We start from the raw sequence: 17,441 nt of genomic DNA on the forward strand, positions 1-17,441 counted from the left end.
GCAAACATATTTTCCACTACTTCCTTGAAACACGAATTTCTCTCGTTGATGGTGTGATCTGAATATGATAAATGAAGATTATATACACAATTAACTTGATATTTGAGATACATGGAATATTGATTGATACTAAGTGGTCAATGGTCATCCACAGGATATCACTATACAGCCACAAGAAAATGCTATAAAAATATGCAACTTTAACAATGAAATGTTTCGTGTATCGCTTTCCAAGCTAAAACAAATTACCATCTTCATCTGTCCCGAGTTGTTACCATTTATGTCGTGGTTGAATTTGGAGATTGATTTTATTCTCGAGGCATGCTGGAATGTTCTATCATATATATTTTGTTAAAATAGATGTCCAACGAACCAACTTGTGGTTTGATATATAATTCTTCTTTTTTTTTGGAATAAAAATCATTCATATTTGAGAGTGCAGGGTAAAAGGAAATGAATCTAAAGAAAATTATGTGAAATGAGAACATATAAAGTTAAAAATGAAGCCCAACTTTTCACATTTGCTGCAATATTTTGTCTTCCAAAAACAGATATCCATAGTTTTTTCAATGAAACTCAAGTTAGCATTATCTTTTGACAAATATGCCATGTTCTTTATGTTTAAACACAGTCTTCAATTTTGCCCAAAAATTCTCAATTTCCTTTTCTTCAGATTCCTCCCTGACCTGCCCAAACATTTTCTTCCTTTGCCTTTCTTCAGAAGTCTCCCTGTGCAACCCCACTATTTTCTTCAGCCGTAAAGCATTTGTCCACAAAAATTGTGCCATACGATAATCTGGTAACCTCTTACTGAACAAGCTAAACCGGACTTCTTTAAGATGAGATACAATACAGCATGGCAAAGATTCCACCTCATCATAATCATAATCATCCCAGTACCACTGTGAAAAAAGATAACCATGAATACAATAATTTTTGACATACAAGGATCCAGACCAGTTGGGTACAAAATAAATTTTTTAGGTTAGTTTTGAGAAACACTCGTAAAATTTAATTAAGGGAACAAGAAATGATTGTCTGTGCTAGATGTTTACCTAAAGAAGAAACATATACAAACATTTTCTCCAGATGATGGATATTAGGAGGGTGGCAAAAAACATACCATCTTTAAGACGATCGATTCAAGAAATGGCATAGCATGAAGCAACTCTAGAAGTGCTCCACTGTTGCATTTTGTAAAAACTTCTAGTCGTTTCAGCATATTAAATTTAGGAAGCAGAGGCCTTTGATTAGATTGGACGGCAGCCTAATACAGATAAAAAAAAACGTTAACTAATGAAAATAAGGGTCCTCTTGTGAATTTCATCTAGCCATGAAAAGAGAGTTAGTCACCAAATAAACCAAAGAGCAAAGAGGAATTCTATAAAAATAAGAGTCAGACTCAAGCTATGTGAACTGTAAACAAAAACCGCCTCAATTGCTCCACATGACCCTGGCTTTTTACTTCAAAAGAATACTAATTACAAGACATTCACTTAACCATATGTATTAGTCTTGTTCATAACGAGTCTCCAGTAACATCAGAAACGTAATCAATGTTTCAGATGCAAAAATACTTCAATATTATATTTCTTTGCATTTATCATATTTTACAATCTCGATATTGTGAAGTTACCTTTTCATCAGTAATCTTTTGGATTGGGATCAAGATGTCTCCAATGTGTTAATCAGGAAGTACATCAATTAGTTTTCCTTTATTCTTGGGTGAGATACAATTAGGTGATGACTAACAATGTACCATCTCATATAACGAAAGAAACATGGTTAGAGAAACTAACCTCAACAATCTTCCCGGACAGCTTGTAATCCTATCTTTCTAATTAAGTAAATATTAATGGTTGCAGAAAAAACTGATGTCGCACTAAAATCAAAATCCTCAATAAATTGACCAACAAATTCACACTTTACAAGCTTGGCTTTAGAAAACTTGATCTGGCATTTATCTACTTCAAGAAGATCTGAGCAGCATACCGCCTTGAACATACTCAAGACTGGGGCATTGATTTCCACAAGATTCACTTTTAACCATTTGCAGTTTTGTAGTTCAAGCGTTTCCAGCGCTGGAAAATCAAACACCAATTTGCTGGTACTGGGAACACACTCACCTAGAAATTTCGTTCTGTCAAGATACAAACTTTTAAGACTGGAAAACAAATTCTGCGCTGAAACTCTGAAAAAACAAGGCCATTTTAGTTTCATTGTAGTCAATGACGTGCAATTAAAAAGGCGACCGGGTAAAACAACATCATCATCATTATAAACTATTTCCAAATCCTCAACGTTTCTCATTAATGCAGCAGATATCCATGATATCATTCGATGTGCTTTGTACTCAAGACGACACCGAAGACGAAATCTTTTTAAGGTAGAATTCCGAGAAAGAAAGAAGATCCTGTCCACAAAATTAATAAAGCTCGTCTTCCTAGTTTTCTTCAGCACGAACCGTATATCATCATCGATGTCTATATTGTAAATGCCAGTCCACTTGTGTTCCCAATCCTTGGACAAAACACAAGTTCGTAGAGCATCTTTGGTAGGCAGGAGGGACAGAATTCGACAAGTAATACATTCAGGCAAATAACTGATGATGTCCTCGCCATTGTTTTCATCATAAGTGATTCTTCGTTTCTTACTTTGATTGCTGTCAATCAGAAATTGTGTACCCATAATTTCAACATTCAACCTGAAATACTAAAGAAAACGTTGAACTCAGTTACCAATCAAAGAGGAGGAAAAATGGCTAATCCTATCATGCATCTCAAGAATCTAGTAAAATGGCACAAGAGATGTTGGCGGCATCTTGGACAAATTCGCATTTCAAGAAAAAATGCTTGTAAAATTTATATTTTTTTTCCTTCAAATAGAGGTACTTTGAGAAGCCCCATTTCTGCAATTTTGCTACTAGGGCGTCGTTGAATTCAGATAGAAATATATTTTGAAACGTCAGGAAGAAAAAAAAAACATGTAAAATTAAACAGTCGAGTCCAAACACAAGAACGTGAAGAGATAAAAACAAAAATCTACGGAGGAAAACCCTAAAATGGCATATAAACGTGATGGTTTTAGCTCTTACCTGATGAACTAGAAGGGCCCTCTGCAATGCGCATCGAAGGTTTGCTGCTGGAAGTTAATAATAATAGACCTCAAAAATTATTGTTTTCCGAATGGAATTAATAATAATAGACCTCAAAATCGAATTTGCTGAAGTTTTGCGATTATTAAAAAAAATTATTATTGATTTTTTTTTAAAAAAAGTTAGTTTTATATATTTCTTAAACTCGTATTTTACGTTAGTTGAAGTGAGATGATGATTTTAATTCGACAAAAATGAATGTAATAACAAGTTAATATTAGAATCAATTATTTATCAAATAATATCATCTTCTCGTTTTCAACTTTTCACTTTTGTTTTCAAACACTACACACTTCTCGGTGAGTTAATCAACCAAAGTTTATAAAGATGAGGGGATAATTTCGGTAGAGGTAACTATGCATCGAGATCTAGGGGTGAGCATTCGGTTAATTCGGTTACTGACTGAACCGAATTAGCCATAACCGAACCGAACCGAAATATATAGCCATAACCGAACCGACCGAATTAATTTTCATAACCAATGTAAAACCGAACCGAATTAAAATCGTGACCGAATTAACTGATTATTTTTTAAAAAAATGTGATTTAATTTTAATTATATATGTAATTTTTTTTAACACTTACAATTTACATAAATGCATAAAAACATAAAATCACACACATCACAAATGTATAAGTTTTATTTGAACACAATTAATACATATTATATCGATTTTAAAATTAAAAATTAAAATATCTATAAAAATTGATAAATAAAAAAAGTTATTAAATAATAATATTTATTATATCGGTTAATTCGATTAACCGATTTCAAAATTTTGAAAATCATAACCGAACCGAATTAACCGATATAACCGAATTTTTTTAATATGAAAACCGAATTTCCGAAATAATCGAACCGAATTTCCGAATTGACTCGGTTCGGTCGGTTAATTCTGTTTAACCGAAATCTTGCTCGATCACCCCTATCGAGGTCTCATGAGTTCTTTACTTTACTTAACTGTTGGTAGAACTGATATTATGTGTGCAGTTTGCATTGTGCAAGATTTCGATTTGATCCTAAACAATAGGGATGTAATCAAGTCGAGCCGTGCTGAAATCTTGAATATTTGAGTTTGACTCGTTTATAAGTTTTATTTGACGAATTTATTCATGGCTCACGATATTATTCGAAGCCTAGACGGACTTTATAAATATAAATTATAAATTTAAAAATTCCTTAAATTCATTAAAAACAAAGTTATATATTTAGAGAAAAATATAATATTTTTATTAAAATTTATAATTTTATTCTAAGAAATAAATTAATATATTTGTTTATATTTTTATAAGCAAAGTGTAAAATCTAAAAATCAAGTCGTGAGCCTACCAACGTACTTGTTCACGAGTTAACGAAACGAATATTGTAAAACTTGAGTTTGATTTATTGATGTTAACGAGCATCATTAAACTACTTCAAATGAGCTTTTATCAAATCAAAATTCGGATATCTCACAAGTGGCTTGGTTTATTTACATCCCTACTAAAAAATCTCATTATCTTGCTTCTAAACATATTTTAAAATATCTAAAAAAAAAAATCAGAATGTCAGATTATGGCATCCAAAAGATTCCAAATTTAATTTAATTGGATATTCATATACTGATTATATAGAGTGGATATTAGACAAGAAAAATACAAGCGGTTCATGCCAATTTTTAGGTGATCGGCTAATATCTTGGTTCAGGAAGAAACAAACATGCATTGCTACATCAACAACAAAAGCTGAATATTCGGTTGTCGAAATTTGTTGTTCAAAACTTCTTTGGATTCAGAAGCACTTACAGGACTATGGAATCCAAGATTCTAAATCATCATCTTCTCTTATTAAGTTTTTCTATTACGATCACATTCAATCTAATATTGCATTCAAGAACCAAGCATATTGACATTAGATATCACTTTATCATATATCATATTATGAAGAAATATATCAAATTGGAATGTGTCTACTTATCATCAAGTTATTGATATCTTCACCAAACTACTACCCGAGGCAAAGTTTTTTTATTTCACAAATATTTTGGGATTACTTAATTTATCTTGATTTTTTTCTGGAATGTATGTATGTTTTTAGGGGGAATCACGTTTGTGTGTTTAACATAGTTTTGCATAATAATGCTTTACTTATTACACTGATAAAACATAGTGGTCCACTGAAATGAGATATCTTCTGAACTTCATCAATTCTCCATCTAGTAGCCCTTATTACATAGTGTAATTAGAGTGATTTGTTTTCATTAAGTCGATGATTATTCTTTTAAAACTTTTAAATTTTTAAATGTTCAAATTTTTGAATTTCAAAACCATTTATTTATTCTGTTAAGTTAATCTATATCTATATACCTAAAAAAGTGTGGATAAAAAGCATTGTTTTCCAATTGTGCAATGACAAAATTAACTTTCTATACACACTTCTTCAAGAATAGAATGTAACTCCTATATTAATTTTATCAAATAACGCATCTTTATACTACGTTTAAATGTTTATCTTTTTTAATTTTCTCTCACATTTTTTTCCATTGATTTTATTGTAATTTTGCAATTATATTTTTAGTATAATTTTTAATTAAGTAATAAATTATAGTATCACAAAAAGATATATAAAAGTTTATTTCTTTTTATATATTTCAAATTTTAATGGTAAAAATCATACCAATAGTTTAAAATCTATATTTAATAATTATTATATGAGTTTATTTGATATTTACCATATAATCTTATTTGAATGTGCATTTCTTCACATATGTTAGATTTATTTATTATTTTAAAACTTATTTAACAAAAAATTAATAGTCATCAATGTTAGTCTATGAAAGATCGATATATAGAATTTATTAGCCATGATATAGAATTGTAAAAATAAAATGTAAAAAAATTATTTAGAAGGTTAAATTAAATATTATTAGTTATATTTTACTATCAATGTTACTATTTCATTTGTTTTAATATTGTTTTTATGAGTTAGTCACATTTATTTTAAATTGATAATTATTTGTCTTTAGTATGCTTCACTTTTGTAGATTATGATTTATACATTGATAAAATCCATAATTTGGTTGATTTTTAGGTTATTATGCTTTATACGTGGTGTTTAAATATATAAATTTTTTTAAAAAATTGTTTCAATTCATTTTGTTCTATATATCATGTTCATTACAATTTATTATATAACATAAAATCAACAGATTAAATTTTAATTTAGGAAACAATTTTGAAAGTAAGTTATATAAGTTCTTATAAATCATTTAATATGATAAAAAATTAAGCCAGATAAATAACAAAATGATTCAAATTGTTTTTTAGAAAATCAATTTTTTTATTTTTATAATATTTTGATATTATAGCGTGCAAAGTAAGAGTTTTATCAACAAGGAAACCTAAACAATGTGGAAAGTAAGAGTTTTACTAGAAATAAACTCTTTTTTTAACAAAGATACTATATCACAAAAATCTTAACATAATTATCATATTAATTATCATATTATCTAGAAAGACAACCATAATTAAATATTCAGAATCATATCAACAAGGAAAAATTGATAAATAAATTTAATACGGAAATTTGAAGTAGAAGACATTAACCCATACCCTATCGTAGTTTTGAAATCGATGGGGAATCTTTCACGTGAGCTTCTATAGATGATGATGAGCCAGCCAAATATAAAGAGGTAATTGCTTCAACAAATTCGTAAGAATGGATACCTGGTATGAACGATGAAATTAGCTCAATGGCTAAGAATCATGTCTGGGAGCTAGTTGATCTACCTCCAGGACATAAGATAGTTGGGAACATATGGGTTCTAAAGGTCAAATGTAGAGATGATGGATCAACTGAATAATACAAAGATCGACTTGTGGCGAAGGGATATACCCAATAAAAAGGTAAATATGATGAAGAGACATTCTTGATATTGCCTCATTTTGGCAATACTTGCCAAACTAGATTAGGAATTATTTCAGATGGACGTAAAGACTACATTTCTCAATGAAATTTTGGGATTCTATTAGATAAATCTATATTTTAATTATGTTATATCTAAAATATCAAACACATAAAATATCTCAAATATATATCCAATATCTCTCACTCATACACAATTGAGTAAGTGAAACCACTCGCTTCAACATATTATCTAGCATTATGACACATTCTTTCATTCAAAGAATAAAGCATGTGACCCAGCAACAATTAAAAACCTTTGAGGAGAGTAATAGTACGTCATCACCAAACTAACATAAGTCCTCTACTCAAGAACTCGTTGTGTAACCCAAGTTACGTAGCTTCGCTTCATCAAGCGTCTCTGATCAATCAAACCCAAGTTATGTAGCTTCACATAATCGAGCATCTTTGATCCATCAATCTTAGAGCATGTGTGGGGACCCGGACGCTAATCATATTCTTAATCATCATTGGGACAATTTAATTCATTATAATAAACAGGGTCTAATTTTTTTTTTTAAAATGCGGAACGTAATGGAATCAATCTAATATACATATCAGTATAAAAGTACAAATCCTATACGAGATACATTACAATCATTTAAAACTAAAGTTCGACAACTACATATCAAGTGTTCAAACCCTATCTATCATCCAAGTCCGTAGTCTCCACTCTAATCACGATCTCTCTCTTCATCTCCTCGACCCTGAACATGTCCCACCTGTTGCCATGCACACATACAAACACGACAACAGCCGGATAACTCCGGTGAGAATATAATCCCAATATAAGCAATGTATACATGCGATGCATAAGATCAAATACAAAAGCATAAATCATGAATTAAGAACATGAATAATAAATTTATGACACATTAGTGAATACAGATAAAACTCTCTGACTTATCATCTCCGACTCGACTCATCTCTAATCTAGGGATCCCGGTTTCTGGACATTAACACATATATTGAATCTCAGCGATAGGAGTCGATCCGTCCCTAGGAAATATCGATATAAGTCAATAATCCAGTGTCTTGGCATATCCGCCACAGACTTGGCATATCCGCCAAAGCTATCCTATGACAATGTGCAATGGGCTAATGACCACTCTGTCACTGTATGGCCCTTCTGTCAATGACTCTCGCTTAATAGCTATAGGTTATTCTCTACTTTCTATAAATCAATAGATTAATCATATCAATGTCAAACAATTGCAATAAAATAAAGTATGTGGTTTTAGGGAAACTAGAGTCCAATCTGATTCAAGTTAATCACCCGGTTAACATCGACTTATACCTTTCGTTCATAGTCTCGGTCTGAAGAATTGGAAGTTCTGAATTCAAGACTGTCTCTGTCAATCTGAAATGACATATCGAGAATAGTAATATCGACATTCCATTCCCAATTCAATACTAAATCTGATCAATCTGAATCTAATTCAAAATCAACGGCATAACGGCACAATCCCGATATCCTCGTCAATACAATGTCAACAGATATCAATTACAAATCATAACCAATATCCGGTACAATCCAGAATCAGTCAATAATCCAAATCTGTTCAATTTCCAATTAATATAATCAGAAAATCATAACAATTCCATAATCAATCTGTTCTTCGATCTGACTTCGATTCTACGATGTCTAGCATATCCAGAACACCATATAATGATCAAATAATAATTCCTCCAATATCATAATTTCAAATGATAACAGAACTCAATAAAACTTACGTCCTTTTGAAGCTATTGACGAGAGGATCTCAGAACTGTGCTCGGATTGAAATTCTGATAACCGGATCTCGCACAATCAAAATCTAAGCTATTAAGAACCTTGAGGAAATTTCTATGGGATTCTCGATTTTCTTCCCTGGAATTGCTGAAGGAGATGAAATTATATACATCCAAAACACATGGCAAAGACAAGTGTCCACTCAAATCCAATATTGCACTTTAGCCCCTGAATTCTTCACTATTTGCAATTTGGTCCTAACAACTCTTTTTAATTCAATTTCAATCCTAATTAATTACAAAAACCGTGGAATCTAATCATCACTCCAAAATTCGTAAATTAAATAATCTCGGATTAAAATGATAAAATCTCGGGCCTTACAGCATGTTTGACTCTCTCGAGATTATATATACATAAATATGTTCATGACCATCAAATCATTTATTTTCGACTTAGTCAGCATGCCTATGAGCCCTATTATATCAGTACGTTACCAACTAAACTTTTCCTCGGCCCACATGTCAATTAGTTTGGACTTGACAACTTTCCTAGATATGCTCCGACAGGCTCATTGAATACATGCTAAGTAGCGTCATCAAGATTACACCTCATGACACAGTCCAGAGTTCCGAATGGAGCAAAAAATGTGAGGGCTCAGACAATGACAAATGGTTCAATGACGAAATAGGTAACCATTTGTCATTCTCCTTGTATGGTTGTCTTAGAAGAGCACATGCAGTATGCATGCATGTTATGATTAAGCTCCCACTCAATTTTGGGCATGTCTAGTTCTAAACATCAATCCAACTTTAGTCCAGTCGCTACTTGTTAAAGTATATGTCCGGCAAGCCAACTTGTAGTTCGGGCTTTATTGACTCTAATGTAAAACAATCTTTATTTTAATAATATTTTACGATTTTATTCGATTATGTCATTATACTTTATCTGCATACTCATGCAAGCTCCATAGATAAAGTCTTTGAATATACAATAGGTACCATGAGGTCTGCGTCGCAACGTAAGATCATGAAACTCATTAGGAAGTGTACTGTATATTCTAAACAAGTTCCTAGTCGATTCAGCCGCCTAAAACGAGGATAAAGGTCGCTCGACCTCGAGAGTAGCATCTGTGGTGTAAACGCCATGTTTCATTGGCAAGGGCATGGAGATGTCCATTCACACAGATGGGTGATCATATGATGATGCACTGAACAACCCTCCCTCGAACTATCCAAGTGGTTCCCACTTATTGAGTGGAATAGTCCGCAGTTATGGTTGTACACCATTAGTCCTTTGACCCGAGACAATATAGGGGCTATACGTATTAGCATGCACTTTGATGCGTTTATCGACTCCATCGAGGGTCATCAGGTGGCGAGGTTGGGTGTAGTTTCGAAATATGTAGGAGCAAATACATTGTAGTCGGGGAATCATCGTTCGCCTACGAGTGAAGATATCCTATGTGATCTGATGAGTTAATAGTGCAAGGAGTCTCTGAAATGTGCTTTAGGGAAATGTGTTTTCCTGGTTGCACATACCATGTCACTATTAGTACTCAAAGATAAATCACATCGTTATCGAATTCATATGCAACTCTGATATACCAATGGTTGCAGATTCGATCGGGATATGTGTGTTGAAGGGACCGTACTGTATGCTAACCATGATTAAAGGTTCTTGCAGGCACTATCAGTGATACCTAGGGGGGATCATGGGGCGATGCTACTAGACGCTTTTACCATGATCCGATGGGTGTAATCAGAAATGAGTTTTGACATCCTTGATCAAGGTGTTGATGAAAAGAATGAGGCTAACTAGGGTAAGCCCGAATAAGAATAAATGTTGTTCTGAATCACATGGAGATGTGAACCCACGGCTAGCTGTATCCCTGAACCATTGAGGGTCACACATGTATCGGATTCTGTGTTCCCGTTGAGATAATCAAATTTCAAGGAGTTAGAATTTGACGACTATAGTTTGATGGAGATCAAAGAAGAAGCTTATAAAGGAGTTTATGAGCTGATTCCATAGGATGAAAGAAATTAAAGTTGGCATGATTACTAAATAAGGAAGGAGAGTGGAACTGCCTGTTTTATGAAGGATTTCACTAAAACTGGCAGCTGCTAAATATGGTGACTGCCATATATAGTAAGTTCTAAATTTGGTAAGTCAAAATTTTGATCTTCGAAATTTTCGATTTTTATTATATGAACAAGATTTGTATCCTTGGTACATCGGTGCTCTCGGATCGTCGATCGAAGTTATAATGAGTTCGGAATCATTTTTTTTAGTGAATTTGGAATTTACTAATTAAATGATTGTGCTAGTAGTTGTGACTACTAAAATGCACAAATTCCCATAAATATTCTAGAGGAGTCTAGAATTTAAATTAACCAATGATTTAAGTTTATAAATTAAATAATAGTTATTTAATTTAATAAACATATACATGTATATATTTTATATGGTGATATAAAATATGTGAATTATGTGTGAGTTTAAATATAATGAAATTATTAGAGTCCTTGTGAGAGATGGACTCCTAATTAGATTAGGAATCTCACTCTATAAATACACCATGAGGGCTCATTGTTGGATGATGAAGTTATGGCACACAAAATAAAAGAAGAACTCTCCTTTCCTTAAAGAAAACCCACGGCTATCAGAAAATATGGGAAGAAAGATTGGTCCAATTAAGCAAATTAGATTTGCTAATTATTGATTAAGAATCAATAATTATTTGGCTAATTATTGATTGAGAATCAAAAAGGGAAAAATTAAGAAAAACTCTCGGCCTATACAAAGAGGGTTGGAAGAATTTAGGCCATGTGATTTTCTTCCACCGACGTGCCACTTCGTCTCCGGATTTTGAAAAGGCACTTCGTCTCCGGATTTTGAAAATTCGGAGGATACAGTCTCAACACACAAATCGCTTGCGATTTCTAGTGCAATCCAAGTGAGGAATAGAGTTTCTAATCGTGGACCTAATTAGGTGATCACATTTGAAGAGTCATTCGTAGAGATTTACAAGAAATACTATCTCCACGTAAAAACCGGAATAGTTTGGAGTCCATCGTAATAAACGAAAAGGTATAACTTTAAACGCCCTATGAATGTTTTAAACACACGACGCCCAAGAACAAAATATTTTTGAACTTCCGTTGCGTCTTGGGTGCGAGAATTCGATGTCCCACAGCGATATCAGAGCCGGTTATTCTCAATCGTGTGTTTTAATAAAATTGTTGAGTTTATTGTTCTAACCGCGTAAGAATTTTTAAGAAAAACGCCCCTAAAAATTATTTTTGAAAAATCTGTTTTTGAAAAACAAAATTAAATTTTGGGTCTGCCCGGAACTGTTCCGGGTAGCCGCGCGGCGTGCGCACAGCGCGCGCGCTGCAGCACGGCGCACGCACAGGCGCCGCACGGCAGGCGCGCCAGGCGCCGCACGGTACAAAATTTCACTATATATAGAATACAAAATCTCACGATACAATAGTGAAAATACTTTTCAGTACGGTACATAACGAAAAAACCTGGAAGTACCAAGATTATAACACTAGAAACTAGGGAAGACGATCCATGAATAGCCAAATAGTCCAAAAAATCCACAATATTGCTAATATCATTTAAAACCCAACAAGTTAATTAACCAAGAAAAGTCACACGAAAATGTGATCACCAAAAACAGCAACAAAAGTTATTCGTTAACGTTTTCGACCAAACTCAAAGTTCAAAATCTACCATGTTTTTTATATTTAAATACACTTCTCAGTTTTGCCCAGAAATCCTCAATTTCCTTTTCTTCAGATTCCTGCCCTGACATTTTCTTCTTTTGCCTTTCTACCCGACTGTCCCTGCGCAGCCCCGTCATTTTCTTCAGCTGTGTAGCATTCGACAACAAAAAATCTGCCATACGATAATCTTGCAGTCTCTTACTGAACCGACTAAACCGAACTTCATTAAGATGGGACACGATACATGATGGCACATTTTGCACCGCGTCATAATCATAGTCATCCCAGTTGTCCTGTGGAAAAGCAAAGCCATGGATACAATAATATTTGACATTTAAGGATTAGAGGGATCGGGCACTAAATAAATTTTTGAGGATAAGTTAGTTTTGAAAAATACATGTAAATTTAAACAAGGGACCAAAAAATGTTTGCTTGTGCTAGATATTTACCTATGGAGGCAACGGCTACGACCATTTTCTCTAGAATATGTATATCAGGAGGGTGGCGAAAAACTTACCATATGTAAGACGATGGATTCAAGAAATGGGGTCGCGTGAAGAAACTCTAGAAGTTCTCCACTGTCGCAATTTGTGAAAACTTCTAATCGTTTCAGCATATTAAATTGAGGAAGCGGATGCCCTTGTTTAGATTTGGCGATGGCCTAACACAAATAAAACAAATGTTACAACTAATGGAAATAAGGGTCAAATGATTTTTAAATTTCATCGAACCAAGAAACCAGGGCGGGCTAGAGACCGAAAAAGTCAAAGAGTAATGCTTCGGAAATACGAGTCAGATTCAAGTCTCCACATGAGGTTTGCGCCATACATTGAAAAAATACAGGTAAAAAAAACATCAAGTCAATCATATAAACACATTAATCTTGTTCATAACAAGTAAACTTGTTCTCTGCCAACTCATTTTTCAGCAACTTTGAAAATGTTAATCAATGTTTCAGACAGAAAATTAATTCACTGTAATATTTCTCCACATTACCATATTTTACAATCTCACAGTTCTGAAGTCATGAAGTCCCCCTTTTTACCTTTAATCTTTTGTATGGGAGCAGAGATGTTAACATAATGAAAGTAGAATGATTAGGGAAACTAACCTCAACAACCTCCCCGGATAATTTCAAATGATTTAGACCAGAGAATAATCCTTTCAATAAGGACCGAGCTTGTAATCCATTCTTTCGAACCACTTGGATATCTTTTGGAAAACAGTGAAAATCAACAGCCGCAGAAAAGACTGATGATGTACCGAGATCAAAATATTCAAGAAAATAACCATTATATTCGAACTGCGCAATCTTGGCTCCAGAAATCTTGATCCGGTATTTATCTGCTTCAGGAAGACTCAAGTAATGTATCACACGGAGCTTAGTCAAGGCTGGAGAATTGATTTCCACAAAATTTACTTTCAACCACTCACAGTTCTGTAGTTCAAGAGTTTCCAGGACCGGAAAATCAAATATCAATCGGTCGGTACTGGGGACATGGTCATTTAGAATTTTAGTTTTAGTAAGATACAAAATCTTAAGACTGAAAAAAAGATTATGGGCTGAAACTCTGAAAATACAAGGCAATTGCAGTTTCAAACTAGTCAATGACTTGCAATCGAAAAGGCAACGGGGTAAAACAACTCCTTCGTCATTATAAACTATATGCATATCCTCCACGTTTCTCATCAGTGCGGCAGATATCCATACTATTATGCGATGTGAATCGTACTTTTGACGACAACAAAGATAAAATCTCTTTAAGGTCGAATGCCGAGAAAGAAAGAAGACCCTGTCAACAAAATTAACAAAGCTCGTCTTCCTAGTTTGCTTAAGCAAAAATCGTTCTCCATCACTTATGTGTATATTGTAAATGGAAGTCCATTTGTATTCCCACTCTTTGGACAGAACACAAGTTCGCACAGCGTCCTTAGTAGGCAAGAGGGACAGAATCCGACTAATAATACATTCAGGTAAATTAGTGATGATGTTTTCGCTGTCATCATACGTTATTCTTGGTTTCTTACCAGCATTGCTGTCAATCTGAATGTTTTCCCCCATAACTTTAAAAGTCCACCTGGAATACTAAAGAAAATTGAAGAACTTTAGTTACCAATGAAATCAGAGGGAAAATTCCAAAGGAATCTAATAAAATGGTACAAGGGAGGATGGCAGCATACTAAAATCTTGGAGAAATCCACATTTCTAGCAAAAACACTTATATATATATATATATAAATATATATATATATATATATATATATATATATATCTGCAAATTCTGTTTCGGGAGCATCGTTGTATACCATACATCTACTAAATTTTTCCACAAAGAAAATGCGGAAAGCAAGAAAAGAGAAGGTAAAATTTAACAAATCAGTCTAAAACCAAAAATCACTGATAAAAACAAAAATTCGAAACAAAATCTACGAGAATTAAAAAACCCAAAAATCACATATAAAAGTGATGGTTTTAACTTTTACCCGGTGAACTGATGTGATTTAAGGATGGTTACAGCGAAGGATTGCTCTCTCAGTCCGATGATTATTAATCTGTATGCTTCCGACCCTATCAGGAGAAATTTGTGTCTGCTCAAAGGCAAAAGGAAACAAAACAAAACAAATAAACTTGTCTGAATCTTTGTTGATGTAATGGGCTGGGCAAATGGCAGTGTGTGCGCCGTTGCCACCTGTATATATATATAGGTGTTCTTTTATTTAAAAAAATGGAAGGTTTCTTTTTTAAAAAACAATTGAAAAGTAAATAAAATTGTAAACATAATGTCAAAGGGTTTTGCACTTTTTCGAACCTAGCATATGTCATATCAAGGTTTGGAGTTATGGTTATGGGGTTCATGTCTGATTATATGAACTCCACGGTCTCATGTGCATCGGGATAATCGGATCTGGCATTAGGTCGCTATATTTATATTAGGATCGACTTTCCCCATGCAGGGTTATCCAATTTTAATGGCAGACCATGCAGTAAGGTAATTTTTATATTTTATATAAAAAAATTTGCAACGTCCGTCATATTTGATTTTATCCTGGATAACTCGTGTTTAAAAAATACATGTAAAAATCAAAGAAATTAAAGTAAAAACAACATTGCTTGCATGTGCTAGATACTTACCTGAAAAATGAACACATGCAATAATTTTCGACGAATGGTGGATAATATTAGGGGTGAATACCTTGTTGTATTTACTACGATTGATTCAAGAAATTCCATCGCCTGAAGCAAATCTAGCAGTTATCGTTTTTTCTAAAAGTTCGTGTCTTTCCAAATTTTTCTAGGTTCATTAGATTGATTAATGCTGAGATGTCAATTTGGATTCGTACAATCACGTCGATCCAAACTACTTTAAGAAAAAAAATTGGTTGAATTATGTTTTTAACAACCTGTTTGGAAGCATATTAAAACGGGTTAATCATTTCGGTTATGGGTTGGGTTGAGTTCGTTGGGTTGGCCCACCATTTATTTTTTTAAAATGAATTTTACATTAATTATTAAACACATATTTATCTCCTTTGATTTAATTGTTATCTGGTTGTGTGAAATTTGTAAGAATGTATTATGTATAGTGTATGAATGTCAAAGGGTTTTGCACTTTTTCGAACCCATCATATGTCGTATCAAGGTTTGGAATCATGGGGGTTCATGTCTGATTATATGAACTCCACATTCTCATGTGAATCGAGATAATTGGAACTGGCATTAGGTCGCTATATTTATATTAGAGTCGGCTTTCCTTGAAGGGTTATTGAGTTTTAATGGCAGACCAAGTAGTAAAGTAATTTTTAAATTTTATATAAACAATTTTGCAACATCCGTCATTTTCGATTTTAATACAGGATAACTCGTGTTTAAAAAATACATGTAAAATTCAAAGAAAGTAAAAAAACAACAATGCTTGCATGTGCTAGATACTTACCTGAAAAATGAACACATGCAATAATTTTCGACGAATGGTGGATAATATTAGGAGTGAAAACCTTGTTGTATTTATTACGATCGATTCAAGAAATTGCATCGCCTGAAGCAAATCTAGCAGTTATCAAATTTTTTAAAAGTTCGCGTCTTTCCAAATTTTTCTAGGTTCATTAGATTGATTTATGTTGAGATGTCAATTTGGATTCGTACAATCATGTCGACCCAAACTACCTTAAGAAAAAGATTGGTTGAGTTATGTTTTTAACAACCTGTTTGAAGGCAGAATAATGGATAGTCGTTCCGGTTATGGTTTAGGACGGGTTGGGCTGGCCCACCATTTATTTTTTAAAAAATAAATTTTACATTAATTATTAAACATATATTTATCTCCTTTGATTTAATTGTTATGTGGTTGTGTGAAATTTGTAATAGTGTATTATGCATGTATAGTGATATTTATATTTATACGTGTGATTAAGCTAAGTAGAGATATGTTTCAATGTTTCCAAAATTGAAGTAGGGGTGTTAAAAAATCTAATTAAAGTAGTAGATTATTTGATAAACAAATAATATAATAAAAAATAAAAATATATAAACTATTTTTTTAAAATAATAAAATTGAGCAATTATCCTCCCTCATGTTTTTTTTAAAAAAGTAGATGTGTGTGTGTTGAGTATCTGATAATACTGCTTAATGTATCATTTGGTAGCTCAAATATATGCTCAATTTTTAGTGACATGAATTGTTAATTTCATCAAATATTTGAGATTTTTTAGTAAGAATATTAAGATTAGATTTTAAGTGATTGTTAATTTTTTTTAAAAAATGTTTAATTTTGGCAGGTTGACTATTCTAACACACATCACGTGGTGAGTTGAGTTAGGTCGATGTTTTTCTAACCCTTTAAATTAGTAGAACACCCCTTCCTGCCCCATTTGATGGC

General features: G+C 32.9%; 1 protein-coding gene across 3 annotated transcripts; it reads right to left on the minus strand.

The window, feature by feature from the left end:
• Positions 1-485: 485 nt before the first annotated feature.
• LOC140808597 (F-box/LRR-repeat protein At4g14103-like) lies at positions 486-14,722 on the minus strand. 3 transcript variants are annotated; one of them, XM_073165710.1, is made up of 4 exons: positions 3,095-3,152; positions 1,993-2,704; positions 1,124-1,267; positions 487-902 (listed from the first exon to the last, which is right to left on the minus strand). In XM_073165710.1, exons 2-4 carry the CDS (start codon positions 2,686-2,688, stop codon positions 588-590), a joined length of 1,155 nt encoding a protein of 384 aa, XP_073021811.1. In that variant the 5' UTR covers positions 2,689-2,704; positions 3,095-3,152; the 3' UTR covers positions 487-587. The 3 variants fall into 3 exon arrangements, with proteins under 3 accessions (XP_073021808.1, XP_073021811.1, XP_073021809.1); XM_073165708.1 differs by having other exon boundaries at positions 1,993-2,712; positions 3,095-3,132; XM_073165707.1 differs by lacking the exons at positions 1,993-2,704; positions 3,095-3,152 and adding an exon at positions 13,675-14,722 and having other exon boundaries at positions 486-902.
• Positions 14,723-17,441: the final 2,719 nt, after the last annotated feature.

Source organism: Primulina eburnea, chromosome 13, assembly GCF_022965805.1.
Source record: "Primulina eburnea isolate SZY01 chromosome 13, ASM2296580v1, whole genome shotgun sequence".
NCBI lineage: Eukaryota > Viridiplantae > Streptophyta > Magnoliopsida > Lamiales > Gesneriaceae > Primulina > Primulina eburnea.